The following is a 15681-nucleotide window of genomic DNA, read 5'->3' on the forward strand; positions in this document are numbered from 1 at the left end:
GACAGTTTTCTGCGAAGAATTTTTTCCTGATATCCAATCCCACTCTCCCCTAGCACAGCTTTGAGGCTGTTTCCTCTCATCCCGTCCCTTGTTCCCTGGCAGCAGAGCCCGACCCCTCCCAGCTCCCCCCTCCTGCCAGGGAGTTGCAGAGCCAGAAGGTCCCCCCTGAGCCTCCTTTGCTCCAGGATGAGCCCCCCCAGCTCCCTCAGCCCCTCCTGCTGCTCCAGCCCCTTCCCAGCTCCGTTCCCTTCCCGGGACACGCTCCGACCCCTCAATGTCCTTCCGAGAAAACAGACCGGGCAGTTGGGAGTGTGTTGAAAAGGGATGGATGGACACAAGTTGGGAAGAACCACCGCTAAGAGGCAGCAAACGGGAAGCGGACGGACCGGAGCGGGTAAACCCCAGAGGAGGGGAGTGAGGAACTCGCTGTTCGCGATGCCCTGAGGGGGAGGCGAGGGACACACAGACAGCAGAGCCCCGCGGGGCTGTGCCCGCGGGTCCAGGAGTGTCGGTGTCCAGAGGGGGGGTCTTAGGAGGAGAGACCAGGCTCTGCTCGGGGGTGCCGAGCAATGGGACGCGAGACAACGGGCAGAAACTGATGCACAGAAAGGGCCACCTGAACATGAGGCAGAACCCTCCCGTGCAGTGACCGCGCACAGACTGCCCAGAGAGGGTACGGGATCTCCCCAGAACCGCGAGGACGCCGTGCTGCGCGATGTGCTCCGGGGTGATCCCGGCGGTGCCCGCCCCCCCCTGCCCCGCCCGGGGCTCCGTGAGGGGTCGGGCGGGTCCCCCCTCAGGGCTCCCAACGGTCCCCGCGTTCAAACGCTCCCGCGCGACCCCCCGCGCGCCGCGGGGCGGGGCCATCCGCCGAGGGAGCGCGCGCCGTCCCGCAGCGCGCGCCCCGATTGGCCGCGGGCCCGGCGCATCGCCCCGCCCCTCAGCTCGGCGCGCGCCGAGCGCGTCCCGCGCCCCCCATTGGCCGCCCGCCCCGTCCTTCAACCGGCGCACCCCCCCGGAGCCGTGGCGGGGGTCGCGCCCTCTGATTGGCCGCCGCGCGCGTCCGTCGCGCCCACCGCTCCGCCTCCTTAAAGCTGAGTGGCTGGCGGCGCTGGCGGTGCGCCCCCATTGGCCGCAGCTGAGCACGGGGCGTGCGCGGGGGGCGGAGCTCCCGGCGGCCCCTTTGTGTGGGCACCAGTCGCCGGCCGCGCTCCCGAGAAGCCGCCGCCGCCATTTTGTGCGCGCCCTGTGCTCGCCCCCACCCCCACCCGCCTTTCCGCGGGAGCGGCGGCACCGGGGAGGCCCCGATTGCGCTGCCGGGCCGCTGAGGCGGGAGCGGAGGCGCCGCGCCGCGCCCAGGGACCCACCGCCGGCGGCCGCCGCAGCCCTGAGGTCGCGCTGCTCGCGGCGGGGGGAAGAGGCGGCAAGACGGAGCAAGGGGGGAAAAAACCTCCGGAGCTGCTGCCCCCGAACAGGAGGAGGAGTCTCGGGGCCAGGCCCAGGCGCGGCGGCGGCGGCGGCAGCGGCGGCGGCAGCAGCATGGAGAACTCGCAGCTGTGCAAGCTGTTCATCGGCGGGCTGAACGTGCAGACCACGGAGGCCGGGCTGCGGGAGCACTTCGCGGCCTACGGCACCCTCACCGACTGCGTGGTCGTGCTCAACCCGCAGACCAAGCGCTCCCGCTGCTTCGGCTTCGTCACCTACTCGGCGGTGGAGGAGGCGGACGCCGCCATGGCCGCGTCCCCCCACGCGGTGGACGGGAACGCGGTGGAGCTGAAGCGGGCCGTGTCCCGGGAGGACTCGGCCAAGCCCGGCGCGCACGCCAAGGTGAAGAAGCTCTTCGTGGGCGGCCTGAAGGGGGACGTGGGTGAAGGGGACCTGGTGCAGCACTTCAGCCAGTTCGGCCCCGTGGAGAAGGCCGAGATCATCGCCGACAAGCAGAGCGGGAAAAAGCGCGGCTTCGGCTTCGTCTACTTCCAGAACCACGACGCCGCCGACAAGGCGGCCGTGGTCAAGTTCCACCCGATCCAGGGCCACCGCGTGGAGGTCAAGAAGGCCGTGCCCAAGGAGGACATCCAGGCGGGCGGGGGCGGCGGCGGCTCCTCCAGGCCCTCGCGGGGAGGCAGAGGAGGAGGAGGAGGAAGGGGCCGGGGCGGCGGCGGCTCCGGCAACCGGGATCACAACGGGCTCTCCAAAGGGGGCGGCGGCTACAACAGCTACGGCGGCTACGGCGGGGGCGGAGGCGGCGGGTACGGCTCCTACGGCGGCGGGTCCTACGGAGGCGGCGGCGGAGGGGGCGGCGGCGACTACGGCAACGGGTACGGCGGGTTCGGCAGCTACAGCCAGCACCAGTCCTCCTACGGCCCCATGAAGAGCGGCGGAGGAGGTGGAGGAGGGGGCGGCAACTGGGGGGGCCGCAGTAACAGTGGACCGTACAGAGGAGGTTACGGTGGGGGAGGCTACGGGGGCGGCTCGTTCTGAGCTTGGAGTGCCCATACCCATTGAGGAGGGAGGCGTGGAGAGCCCTCCCTTCGATACGGGGCAGCTTCTCAATGGTTTCTCCCCTCACCCGCCGAACGGCAGCTCCTTTTAAATGCCTCCCTGCTGTGGGAGCGGCTCCTAAATGCCCCCTGAGGGTCGCCTCTGCTGCCTGTGCCACTTCGTTCTCTCTGAAGATGGACTGGGCCCCACATACACATACTTTGTGTTACAGTCATTGATGGACTCTATTTTTTTATTATTACTTGGACCTTGGTCGTTTTTATACTAGCAACGAAAAATGTCTTGTTTTAATTTGTTTTTTGGGGGGTTGCGGGGTGGGAAATGTCTTGCTGATCTGGAGTAAAAACTGGGGAGGGATAGGGGGGGAATTTCCTTTGTTGTAAGGACTCGATACCTGGCTACTACGTTTTTTTCTACAAAAGCTACTCGGATCCCATGACTGACTTTAACATTTCTGTAAAGGAGGAAAAAAAATGGTTTTTACGTTTTTTATTTTTTAAATAAATCATTGTGTTCATTGACCTTTACACGTCTAATTTTTTTTCCTAGGATCAATTCCGTACGGTTTTCAGGCTTTTCTAGGTTTGAAGCAAGTGTTCTTCTGCTTTAAAAATCTCTATGTACTTAGAGTAAATATTTTGTTGCCGGTAAAGGTCCTAACTGAACTTTTTTGCTAGTGGCTTTCAAACACTTGACAGAGAAATTTTTGAAGTACTAATCCGTGGATGTGGTCTGTTTTTTAAATTCTCGTTCTCACTTAGTTCGTGTGCATCCACCATCTTGTACTAGGCAGTTTGACGTGCTGACATGTTTGGTCAGTTTTTTTCTATAGGATTTTTCCATCAACGTATGTACTGTGTAGTTTTGAAGAAATAGTTTGTGTTAAGCATGTGCTTCATTCATATAAAATGTTCAGAATTTCCGATTGCTTAGTTTTCAAGTCCTCTTATGGGTTTGTCTGTGTGTGATTCCTTCCAGGAAAGGGTCGACATTTGTCCCTTCTATTTAACACGTACTTGTTTTCATAGTACCGGGTTAACAGACTTTTTCACTCGGAACTATTGTCCTTCCTTAAACTTCCCGGCGAATTCTCGCAGCTCCATCTGCTGTCGGGATGGCAGCTCCGTGCTGTGGGCTTCCTTAAAACGGGAGCAAAACCGGTTTGCTAACAATTGTACCAGACTTCTGAACGTTATTTTATGCCACCAGGTTGGTGTAGAGTGCAATGACATCTGCACTGTGAATGAAGATGGGCTCTGTGAGTACTGACTGGGGGAAAAAAAAAAAAAAAAGGAACGGATTTGCAATACCTGCCTCAGCACGTAATTTTTTTTAATAATTGCAGTTGCCCATATTTCAGAAAGTGGTAATCTAACCTCCATGGGCAAAGTGCTCTGAGAACTGAGCCAGCAAGTGTACCAGCAATATAGGTGCCAGTTGTAAAGCAAAAATATCTGTGTAGTCTGCTTGATTAACAAATGTATATTTGTAGCCCTTTCACGCAATAGAATTAAAGTTTGTTGTTTATTAAAAAGCATAATGTTTTAGGGGAAAACTGCCTTCCTGCATAGAAATATAGAATAGCAACGTTTATGGGTTTATGGATATCAAATAAAAGATTTGAATTCCTTATATGCTTGAGTGAGAGTATATATGATGCGGGGCATGGATTTCAAAAGTACAAAGTTGTTTTGACTTCAGGTTTCTGAGCACTTAGTCATTTATGCTGATGCTTCATGGGACTGCATCGTAAAACCTGCTTTTTGCTTTGCTCCAGATACGCAAGATATTAGGCATATAATTCCCACTGATCCCAGTGGGAAGTTAAGTGTCTAGGGCTTTGTGCTTCTGGGCTGAAGGATTTCGCATGAAATTTCAAGGTACTGTTGCTATTTGATGTCAATCTAACCTGGTGCTGATTTTAATTGAAATGAGTCTTTCTGTTGCTATTAGAAGTGAAACTGCATCAACTTAATCACTTGTGCTTAAATAAACAGGACAACCTTTTGGTATCATCAGGATTTAAACCAAGAGCTGAGTTTCCTCTTGATTGTGGTAATTTATGTCTCTTAGAGCGAGACTGGTTCCTTTGGCTTATCTTAGCTTTTATAAATAGTTTCCAAATAACTTGCTGTTTGCAACTATATTGTAATTTTTGTCTCAAAAGCTTGTTAGCCTCTGTTGTGAACCAGCATCATTGATATGTTGTTGTAAATCAAAGTAGTTTCAGAGAACTATTTGTAAAACACTGCAAGTGCCAGCCTCTTGTCAGCACACAGCTTCAGGTGGTTTTATTTCAGCTTGAAGTTCTTACTTTACCTTTGCATTTTACAACCATGTTGGACAGTCATCCTTGAACATCACTTGAAGCACAGCTCTCCTGTTTGTAGGTGAAATGAGCTACTGAGTTCTAGGTCATGTCTCAGTTTTGGGTGTATGATTTAGTCCCTTGCATTGATGAGTTGCCTTAACCTTATCAAGGACCAGCCTGGTTTGGAGAGAAATGGTTAAATTCACTGTTGTGATGTGGCTTGTCATTTGACTCGGGAAGGTAAAGGTTTGTGCACCAACTACAGCTTTATGGTCTTTTCATATGTTACCTGCTGTGGCAGAATGTGTTGATGCTAGAAACAAGTAGGTTTTTAAAAAAAAGTGACTTTGTGTGTGAAATCTGACAGTTTGGGAACCCTTGTACTGAAATGTGCTGTTTGGTTATCTCTGTGCAATAGTCCTTGTAGGACTCATGTCTGCTAGAGTAGAGAGCTGATCCCAGAAATTGCACCTGTACTGGGGAGTGTGCTGCCTTGTCTCTCCCTGAAAATACTGTCCCCTGTTTAACAATGTTCTGTGGTGTCTTGAGTAAGTGGCATTTGCTCTGCCCTGACCTCTGGTCTCTCTGGAGCAAGGAATTCTTCACACTGCAGGTGATGTTGGAGAGGCTCACGTCAGCACTTGGGGCAGCAGTGCTGGGATATAGAAAGATGTAAATCTGTATTGGGTAACATTAAAGACACAGTGACTTACCTATGAATATAGAGCTGTTTCTAGTACAGTTCCTAGTAATCAGATTTGTTGATAAAGCCTTGCTTATTTATTTAAAGGTATTTAATAATTTTCTGCCCCCTGGGTGGATTTGTCTTCACAGAGGTGTGTGGGAAGAACTGAGATGACATGAGGTGTTGTAGCTGGCATGTAAAAGTTTGTGATTTCACAGTTGCTTTAGGATGGTCATGGAGATAGAAATGAAGTAACTTTAGTTTGCTGTCCCTTAGTCTGTAGTTGAGTTCTGAAGTTCCTATGTCTGAAAATATCTCAGTAATTTTATGGCCTTCTGTTCAGAACCGAATACCGGATTGTGCTGGTGTCACCTGTGAGAAATAGAATAGTGAGAGCAACTGGTTTACTTTTAGCATTTAATAAAGTAAAAGTGTAGTAGTTTTCTTAAAACACAGAAGTTCTTTTTATTTTTGTAATCTGCATGACCAAAAAGAAATTCCCCAAACCAAACTTTTCAGACTGTGTTGTGATGTACATGTAGTTTTTTAGTAGCAATGGGTGTTCATGTCTACTCCAAAGTATAATTTGTTCTTGATTCTGTTTCTTGTATGACTTGTATGTTTTATTTGGCTAATAAAATTAGCCTAACTCACACTTTTATAATACTGGCTTCTACTGCATTAAAAGGAAACATGCTGAAACACCTGTATACATAATGTAATGATACTTGCACAAGTTGGTGGAAGTACCTCCCACGTGTTTGTTTTACAGTAGGTGATGAAAAGGTGGTTTAGAAGTGATGGCTGAAACAGCTTCAGTGGCAGCAAATCTCTGTGGGTCACTGACAGCAGTGACAGACTTGCAAAATAAAAGCTGTGTCTTGCCCTGCAGGCTCTCTAGTGTGCTTGGGTGGACAGTCCCTGCCCTCCAGAGCTGAGCAAGCTTTCGGGTTTGTGTTGGGTGTTGCAATAATTGCGAGTGGTGCAGCTGCAGTTCAGGCTCCAGTGCTGGCTCTGGGACTCTCAGCTGCACTCACAGGAGCCCAGACCTGTAGGAGATCAGGGTGTGCAGAGCTGGGCACTGACAGGAGGTGCCTGAACTCCGTCTGGTACTTCTTGCACATGGACTTAACGACCTGTGAAACAGAAATATTTAAGATGTCTAAAAATGTTAACTCAAAGTTCTCAAATGCTTTATGGTGTGCTTTGCCCCTACCCTCCCTCCAACTTAGATCCCTTCTATAAAGCAAATTTTGCTATCATTTAGCATTGAAAGACCTAAGTGGACGGTGTAGATCAGAACACTGGTTTATTATCCTGCCCTGTCAGCTGATACTGTTGTCCCAAAATAATGGCATTCCTACTCCTGCTGGAAAGGGTCTGAGCTGGAATGGTGCTGAGGACCCCAACCTCCCATTCAAGTCTGAAAATAGAGCAGCTGCTTTTTTCCATGTGCCTCAGAATGTCCATTCTAAAATGCAAAAGCTTGACTCAAATTGTTAATTAGTGTCTAAGAAATAACCTGAAGGACACCCCTCTGATGTGCACAGGGTGAACAGAACACGGTGTGTGTTGTGAGAACAGGGTTTTGCTCCAACAGTCTGGGACAGGGTTGGTTTTCTGATAGAAGGCAGCTTAGCCAAGCCTTTAGATTAGCATTGCTTGTCCTGTTGTAGCTGTTATGGATTAGTGTTTATCACCTAATCAGCAGTTGGTACTACATTTCTGTGGTTTACATTGTTCCAGACCTTTACTTTCAGAGCTCTTAGGAAGAAGGCATTTTCAAACTGTCTGTGCATAATACCTTGGATTAATTATTAGGTGATTGAAAGTGTAACACCCAAAATTTGTCTTTCACCTTAGCCAGAGGTGTGGTTTACAAAATAGTGAGTTATTTAACATGTTTTGCATAACTGATTCTGTGATCTAATGTATGCATCCGTTAAGGATGAATTTTCTGCTTGTTATTTTTGTATTTCTTGAATGAATAAAACAATTGTATCCCTGCTTCACTTGAAAATATATTTCACGATGCAAGCACACCACAGGGAGATCTGAGCCAGCCTGGACAAGCACTATTTGCTTTTGTTGATGGGCATTTTTTAGATCTATTGAAGCATTACTACTCTATTGTTTCTGGCATGTGTATGTGTACACACAGACATTACCTCTACTTCCACTTACCTTAATGAGTATTTCTTTGTGCTGTAATGTAAGTATAACTGTTGATGAGTGTCAGATGTGTATTTCTCATAACAGGGTGAAAGTCTCTCTGCTATGTATTTTTCCCTAGGAATTTTCTGTCATTTACCTCTGTAATTAGGACTTGTAAAGGGGCTGATGGAGTTTGGATGCTTTCCTCCTTGATGTTCCTTTGACAAATCCTAGTCTTTTTACTTTGCTCCCAGAACTCTCTGTTGTATATAGATGGGAGGGAATAGTAGTTTTTGAACTGATACCTCTTGTTTGTATGGTTCTCAGAGTGTTTTAATCATATCTATATTCCCCTTAAAAACATCTTGCTGGGAAAATGGGCAGTGGGAACACTGAAAGAACAAGGGCTATAAAGCTGTAGTTCAGTGCAGAAGAGACATTCTTCAGATTTTTCTGTTTCCTGTAGCTCTATATACTGAATAGACTGAACAGCTAAAAAGATGGAACAGTTCAGGTCTAGGCTGTAGCAAAAGAAAAAAGCAACAACAGCCAGCATAAAAAATAAAATTCAGGTCCAGTTCTCTGTCCATGGTTTGGCCTTTGCCAGTAGGAATCCTAAACAGTATTTTTTGAAGTGTGGTTAATCTTGGTGTAACTTTATTTGCTCAAAGTCTGTTTAGGCAAAGCTGCAGTGTTGCCTGTTGCTGTTAGAGTAAATGCTGGGCTTACAGCTCGGGCTATTCTCAGATTGTCAGCCATCCAAGTAACCAAAGCTCCTTAACTTTGAAAACTGGATGTCAAGCCCAGGCAGACTAATAATGCCATCTGTCTGAGGCATCTGGATATTGACCCTCTTAGCATGATGTGTGCAGTTTCATTCCCAAATGCTTTTGCAAATGGAAAAGACACAGATCTGGAAAGAACAGCTCTTCAAAAAAAAAAAAAAAAAGAATTGGACTGTGTTGAGCTATGTGCAATTTTGGTACATATTATATTCATCAAACTACTAAAAATATCTCTTTTCATGAGTAATGCAGTAAGGAATTGATGCCAATTTAGAAAGGGATTACGTTTCTGGCTGGAAATGTGTCAAGATGCACATTTGCTCACCACCATCAAAGTACAAATCGCTGATTAACATTGCAGAAAAATTCCTTAGAAGCAGAACGAGCTGAAAAATCTGAAAATACTTAATTTGTTCAAATGCTACTTTGTACCATGGAATTGCCAACTGGTTTGTCTCACAGAAGCCCTGCTCTCCTGGGAATGCTCGTTGAAGTGAAAGACAGGCAAAGCTACACATCTGAAAACATGCTGTTAGGCTGTAATCTAGTCAATATAAAAGATGAATATCATCTCAGTCTCTTCTGTCATTTCTGTAACTTTTGTGGCTTTCTATAGCTTTACAATGGATTTTTTCTGTTCTGTAAGAAAATTTGCTTTCTACAAAACCCTGGGGGGAAGGAAGGATGAGTGTAGTCACTGCAGGCACTGACTGGGAAGGAGAAAGATCAGGAGTCCTGTCCCTGTTTCCAGCACAGATTTGTATTAAAGCAATGCTGGATAAAATGCACAAGTAGTGTTTGGGACTGGAGGTTCCTGTGCTTTTTACTTGTTCTCTGTGGATCAATAATCTTGTTGTCTTTGCTGCACGCTGACACAGCTCCGGTGGGAAGCCTCCTCTCCCAACCACACACCCTGATGAGCAAATTGCAACATGGGCAGGGCACAGCCCTGGGGGGGGGAGGCTGTGCTTACCTGCTTATTGTATACAAGCACAGCACTATCAACCGTGTTTTGAAAGAGTTTACCCCTATTTCATCCTCCAGGTCCCCTCCCTCCTCAGTAGGGATGTCCTTTGGTTTCGGGCTGGTTGGCTGTGGCACTGTTGTGAAAGATCTCTAAAGCTATTTAAATTCCCAGTTCTCTCCTTGTGATTATCTAGTACCTCTTCAGGTTTTAGTAATCTGTTAAGTTTACTGAGTAACAAATTTGACCGAAGTCCTTCACTGTGAGACTTCATTTGGGCTTGTTTATTTGTTTTCTTTCCACCACTGCTGGAATAATGATGCTCCCTTTACTGGAGAGAGCTCCTTTGGGTCCTGGTGGCAAATTCAGGATTTTTCTCCTGAGATCACTGCAGGACTGCAGGGTGGTTGTAGTTGTAATTGCTGATGCCTCTTGCATAGGGTGTTTAGCAAAGTGCGTTCTGCAAGAGGAGTACCAGCTTTCTACATGGAGACGTATCCTGGAAAAGAGAGATCCCCAGGAGCACAAGGAATTCCAGCTCATGCAGTCAATGACCTGGTGTGCATCACTGTGCCTTTCCCTTTAAGCCCACCTGTCTGTTATTTCCTGCAGTCTTAAAAACAGGCAAATTATTTTTCTCTAATTACATCATTCAGATGCTGTTACGGGAGTTTGCTTTTCCTCACCCAGCACCAGCTCGAATCTGGGCTTCCACTCTGCAGCATGAATTTGACTTTCACAACTTCTTTGAGGCACGAGCTTGGTGATGAATCAGCAGCACGTGTGTTTTGGAAATGTTACCATGGGTTTGTGGGTAGCTGGTGGCAACGGGGAGCTCTTGTTTTTGGTATATTGGGGAGTCAGATGAGAGGGAGTTGAGAAACATCGCCTTGGGAAGGAGGAGCTCGGCTTGTTTTATTGCTGGTGCTGCTCTATTCCAAAAGAGTTGCAATGAGCTGATGCCACACGCTCTCTGATGCCTTCTCAAAGTGTGTTTTCTTGCTCCCTCACAGGGTGCTCTTCTGCCTGGATGAGAGGATGGGAAAGCTGAGCCCTGAAAAGCACACCACAAAAGTCCAGTAAGTGAACAGGAACCCGAGCTGAGCCCTTTACATACAGTTCCCACTCTGAATATGCTGTGGAGATTGGGCAGAAAAAGGGGTTTGCCCAGAAAATACCAACTAGGATAGTGAAGGAGAATCTGTTACCGGTGAGAAAGACATGCTGCCTGAGACAACTTTTGCTGTTCAGGTGAAATAATGTGCCTGCAGAAACAATCTTGCCTAAATTTCTGTGTGTGACAGCTGCATGATGTCCATTTGTGTCGGTGTTGCAACATGTTATGTTACGATACAAGGGTGGTAGACTGTGTTTCTTGGCTTTTGCAAAGAACAAGAAATCAAATATTTTAAAAGGTTTCAGGAAGAGAGCGAGGCAATGAGTGTACAGGGACTAATAGTAAGGAGACTTGGGTTGTGGTTGTGAGTTCCTGAATGAGAATAGGTTTGTTTATGCTGGTCTCTCTGAGTTACAGTATACAAATATTAATTAAGCCATACATCTTCATGAAGCATATGGGCAATTTCCCCTTATTACAGAAGGGAACAATGGAAGCATCAAGGGTTATATTTTGAAGACAAAGAATCACATTAAAATGATATCTTCTGCAAAAAATTTTTGGGAAAAAAAAAAAGTCCCACTTTTTGGACCATAGCCTAAACTTTTTCTCAAGTCCATGTGTTCAGCCCGTGGTGAGAACTGTACACTTCAGTAGATAGATGGACTCTGAGGAGAGGCAGAGAGACTTGATGATATTTAGGCATCTGAATACCAGCCTTTGCCTTTGCTCCAGCACCCACAACAGTTGTTTTTACAGCTTTCTTCCTGAATGTTATTTTTTTTTTTTCCTTTTGAGCGCTCAATTCTAAATGATAAAATCTATCTGCAAACCTTCCTGCAGGTTTCTGATAAATACATAATGTGACTGCAGGGCAGGAAGTCTGTGCCTCTGACACAGGTGACTGCGGGTGACATCCGTGGCTTATGCTACAGGGAAGAGTCAGAGGAGCAGCAGGAAGGATGTTTTCAGCTGGTGGGTTCCTGCTGTGTGGGGTGAACAGTAGAACAGCTCAGGCTCCCGAAATCACAACTGGGGGGTGTGAAGATGACCAGGGTTTTTTACTCTAAAAGCTGTTGGAATAAAACTACTATTTCTATAGGAGTGGTGGTTTATTTGAAAGACTAGAGGAAAATGCATGTCTAAAGCCCGGTTTTGCTGGCTTGTGGCAGGCGGGAGTGTGGGAAGGGGTCGTGTACCAGCAGAGGGCAACAGTCTGGAGCTCCTCTGGAGATGCCGGTGGCTCCTGCAGCATCTCCGCCTGGGGAGGGATCCCGGGGGGGACGGTGCTGGGGAGGTGCTCCAGCCCTCTGCTCGATGAATCACATTTAGAAACCAGTGCTTCGGGAGTCTCCTACTGCTGCAGCTGCCACATCATCACTGATTCCAGCTCTCGGGAGGTCCTTACCTAGAAGGTGTCACAGTGCTTCCTTTTGAGCCTGGTGATAACCTGAATCTCTGTGAGTTGCTGCAGTAGGTAAATTTTAGCTGCTGTTTTGGTTCTGTTATGTGAGAGCTTGCTCTGAAGTCGAGCACTGGTTGGGCAGCAGGGACCTTCAGGCCTTCCCTGCTGAGGCACCTCGAGCTCCTGGTCCTTTGGGAGCCAGGGCAGTACCTGCGCACCACCTCTGAGTGACTTCAGTTCACCACAGAGAATACCAGAGCAGCTATCTCAATAGATACCTTACACTGCTTTTCTTATGTTAATTTCCTTAATGGACCTTCTCCCAAAAAACATATGGTCTAAATGCAGATATCTCTAAATCTCTACTTAATTAGAATGACAAAATAAGTTTAGTTGGAAGGGACTTCTGGAGATGATCTGATTCAAACACCCCTTAAAACAGGACCAGCTTCAGGGTCAGATCAGCTTGGTCACTCAGAGATCAATATATATACTTAATATATACCTTAATAAAAATGTACATATACATATAAACATATTTATCTAAGTATATAAATATCTGAATATATATATATATATATAAAAAACCCAACTTTAAAAAAACCCAACACATTGAAAAGCAATTTAGGCTGAGAAGATGCAACTTCGGAAGCTTCCATGAATGCAGTGTTTTGTGTACACCTTTACCAGCTCTTCAATGCCAAAGCCATGGATTATTTTTTAAAGAAAGCTGATTAATAATCTGGTGGAAGGGATTATGCAGCTAAACAGGAGAGGTGCTAAAGATAGGAAATTGCTTATGATATGACTCTATGGAACCTGTATATTGGTATATACCTGGAAACAGGTATGTACAGTGAAGTGATGGGTTCCCAAATCATTGTTTGTGTTGTATTTAATCTGTATGATCCTGTGATTCAGGGCTCTTGCATTTTGCCTTGCAGAGCTAGGAAGGATTTTTTCCCACCTTGATGGAGTTTGTTTTCTGGAGAAGCTGTGGAGATTGGCAGGATATTTTTCAAATGTATTGGGGCTCTTCACAGAATTAAATTCTTGTCGGCACTCAATGTCCTTTACTTTCAACCTCAGGGCTAAACCACCTGCTGGACTTAAGGCTAGTAGGTAGTTTTGGATCAGATTGGCAGGCATTGTTTAATTCCCTCCCTTCCTGCCGTTTTTATTGAAGAAATTCCTTGCTGCCATGGGGACACTGGCAATGCTTTGCTCTCCTCTCCCTGTGGCTCATTGGAGTTGGGGAGTTTGGTCTTTCACTGTAGATCTGAAGATTGTTGCAGGAATCTGGAAAGGTTTTGGTGGGCCAAGGGATGGTGGGACTGGCTGGAACAGGAGCTCTGTGGACCTTTCTACTCTGAGCATCAGTTATATGTTGTCAGTGACTGAAGGTAGATTAGATGTCGAAGGAATTTAGGACTACTTGGCACTAGGAATTTTTGAAAGAGGCTGGAAAATTTCCACCCATCAAGCGTTACTTATTCCTTTTAGCTGGATGCTTTTTACAAGAGACCAATCTCTGAACCTAAAAACAAGCAAGAAGTTTCTGTCTTGGGGTTGTTACCCAGTCATGATTATTTTGCAAGGCTGCTCTAAAGATAATCTCTGATTACTGGGACATGCTTTTGTCCCACTCCAGCAAGGACTGGTTTGCTTGTCTGTCACTGGGATTTACCTTTCTGTGGTTACTGTCAGGATTTGTAGAATTCAGTGGTACACAAGCCAGTGGATCAATGCACATAAGAAAGTGTTGCTGGTTTGGTTCAATTTAGGTTTGAGCTCACGTCTTGCAGTTTTGCATGCTGTGCATCAAGTGTGTAAGGCTGGACACTGGGATGTACTTGAGGATTTGGGTGTGTTAAAGTGATAGTTTAACAGGATTCTGAAGGGAAAATAAAGGAATTTTGCCTGAGTCCTGTGTGAGGTTTGACTTCATGGCTTTATCTGTATTTCTCCTGTTTATGGGGGGGCTGCCAAACGGTGTTTAAACAATGGGACTCTGGAGTCTCCATCCCCACGTGACTTTAATAATGTCCTTAAAGTTTCAGGTGTGTTAAGTTTTCTTATCTGAAGAATGAGGGTGATCACTAGTTAAGATCCTCAACAAGCTTTTGAAACCCTCCTGTGGAAGCTGCAATTGCATCTGTTCAACCATCGTTGCTGATACATTTTAAAAGATGTGTGAAACTTAGGCTGAGGACATGGCTTGAGGAGAGACATAGAAGAGCAAGGTAATTTTATTTACAAAAGAGATGAAATGGCATCTTGCAAGAGAAATCTCTTGATACTTATCTCTTTCTTTTGCACGAGAACTTTTCTGTGAATGGAAGAGTAATGTGAAAGCTTCTTTCACATTATGAGTAATGTGAATGTTTCTTGTCTTTATTACAGTTAACCTCTAGAGCCTCACTGTTACAGAATACAACCGAAAAATTCTCTTAATAAAACGAGGGGGGAAAAAGATTCGTGTAAAAACCTCTGCATGTGTATCAATTGTAAATGAAAAGGGCAAATGTGATTTAGTTGAGCGCTTTAGGCTGAAGAGCACCTGCAGTTTAGAAGGACCCATGTTGCCTGTGCAGGGTGTATTTGGCCTGATGGATTGCACAAAGGGCTGGAAGATTTTGACAAATTGGGGAAGTGGAGAGGAACCGGAGGGTGCCAGCCCCTCTAAGTGTCCCCACAGCCCCCTGCAGGGGGCTGTGGGGACACTTAGAGGGGCTGGCACCCTCTCCTTCCTGGAGAAGGTGCTCAGCGCTCCTCGGGGTGGCCGCCGGGGATGCTCAGCCACCGAAACTTTCCCCGCAGCCCCGCAGATCGCGGGGACCCGAGGCGTTTTTTGGGGCCGCCGCTCTGCTCATCCACCCGCCAGCGGCACGGGAGGGAGGGTGGGGAGCTGCTCCGCGGGTGCGGGGCCGGCTCGGGGCGGGCTCTGCGCTGCTTGGCCGCGGCGGCGGGGCCGGTGCGGGGCGGTGCGGGGCGGCGCCGGCGTTGCCCGGAGACGCTCGCAAGCCCCGCCGGGGGAGGGAGGGAAGCAGGGAGGGAGGGAAAGAGGGAGGGAGGGGGGCTGCGGGAGGCGGCGGCGGGGCCGCAGTCGGTGCGGTGCGGGCGGCGGGGCGCGCCCGGCTCGCAGCGCTCCGCTCCCTCCCGCAGGAAGCGGCCCGGGGCGGGGGCGGCCGCTCGCAGCCATGCCGGGCCCGGGGCGCTGAGCCGGCCCCGCCGCCTCTTCCCCTCCCTCGCACCATGGAGGACGAGAGGTGGGTACCGCCGGCCTTTGTGCGGGATGGGGATGCGCCGGGAAGGCACCGGGAACGGCACCTTCCGCGGGGTGGGGAGAGCTGCGCGGGACGCGGCCGGAGGGGATCCCCCCCCTCTCCCTCCCAGCCCCTTGCCGGAGGGGATTTCCCCCCCCCCCTCCCTCCCAGCCCCTTGCTTCCCGCTTTGCAGGAATGCCGCCTGCGATGGGCGCCTGCCGAGCTATTCGTGGATGTTGCAATGTCATGGTGACAGGCGGTGTCGCCCCGTGTGCCCGCAGCGAGGCAGCGGAGGGGTTTCCGTGGGATGTGTTTCGGGTGTGAATTAAGGAGGGAGGCAGGTCGCGGGGTGTGTGTGTGTGTGTGTGTGTGTGTGTGTTTGCTAAAATGGAGGTGCCGGGCAGGGCGATGGGATGCCGGGCAGGGCGATGGGATGCCAGGCAGGGGGGGTGAGCAGCCGCTGTGCCTCGCGAAACGCCGGGGTTGTGTCTG

The 15681-nt window shown here is 48.6% G+C and overlaps 2 protein-coding genes across 5 annotated transcripts in view; both read left to right on the plus strand.

Moving 5' to 3' along the window:
• Nucleotides 1–1187: 1187 nt before the first annotated feature.
• Nucleotides 1188–4134, plus strand: HNRNPA0 (heterogeneous nuclear ribonucleoprotein A0). The gene has a single exon (XM_032702957.1). The coding sequence runs from the start codon at nt 1540–1542 to the stop codon at nt 2479–2481; it is 942 nt and encodes a 313-aa protein (XP_032558848.1). The 5' UTR covers nt 1188–1539; the 3' UTR covers nt 2482–4134.
• KLHL3 (kelch like family member 3) overlaps nt 2337–15681 on the plus strand; it is a 62011-nt gene continuing 48666 nt past the window's right edge. Inside the window, exons 1-2 of one of the 4 annotated variants that reach the window (XM_032702949.1) lie at nt 2337–2386; nt 10415–10480. In XM_032702949.1, coding sequence (XP_032558840.1) covers nt 10440–10480 — 41 coding nt within the window. In that variant the 5' untranslated portion in view covers nt 2337–2386; nt 10415–10439. Of the gene's footprint in view, nt 2387–10414; nt 10481–13977; nt 14167–15090; nt 15193–15466; nt 15523–15681 lie in introns of those variants that run through there. The other 3 variants (XM_032702952.1, XM_032702951.1, XM_032702950.1) reach the window with 3 other exon arrangements.

This window comes from Chiroxiphia lanceolata, chromosome 15, assembly GCF_009829145.1.
Source record: "Chiroxiphia lanceolata isolate bChiLan1 chromosome 15, bChiLan1.pri, whole genome shotgun sequence".
In the NCBI taxonomy this organism is placed as follows: Eukaryota; Metazoa; Chordata; class Aves; order Passeriformes; family Pipridae; genus Chiroxiphia; species Chiroxiphia lanceolata.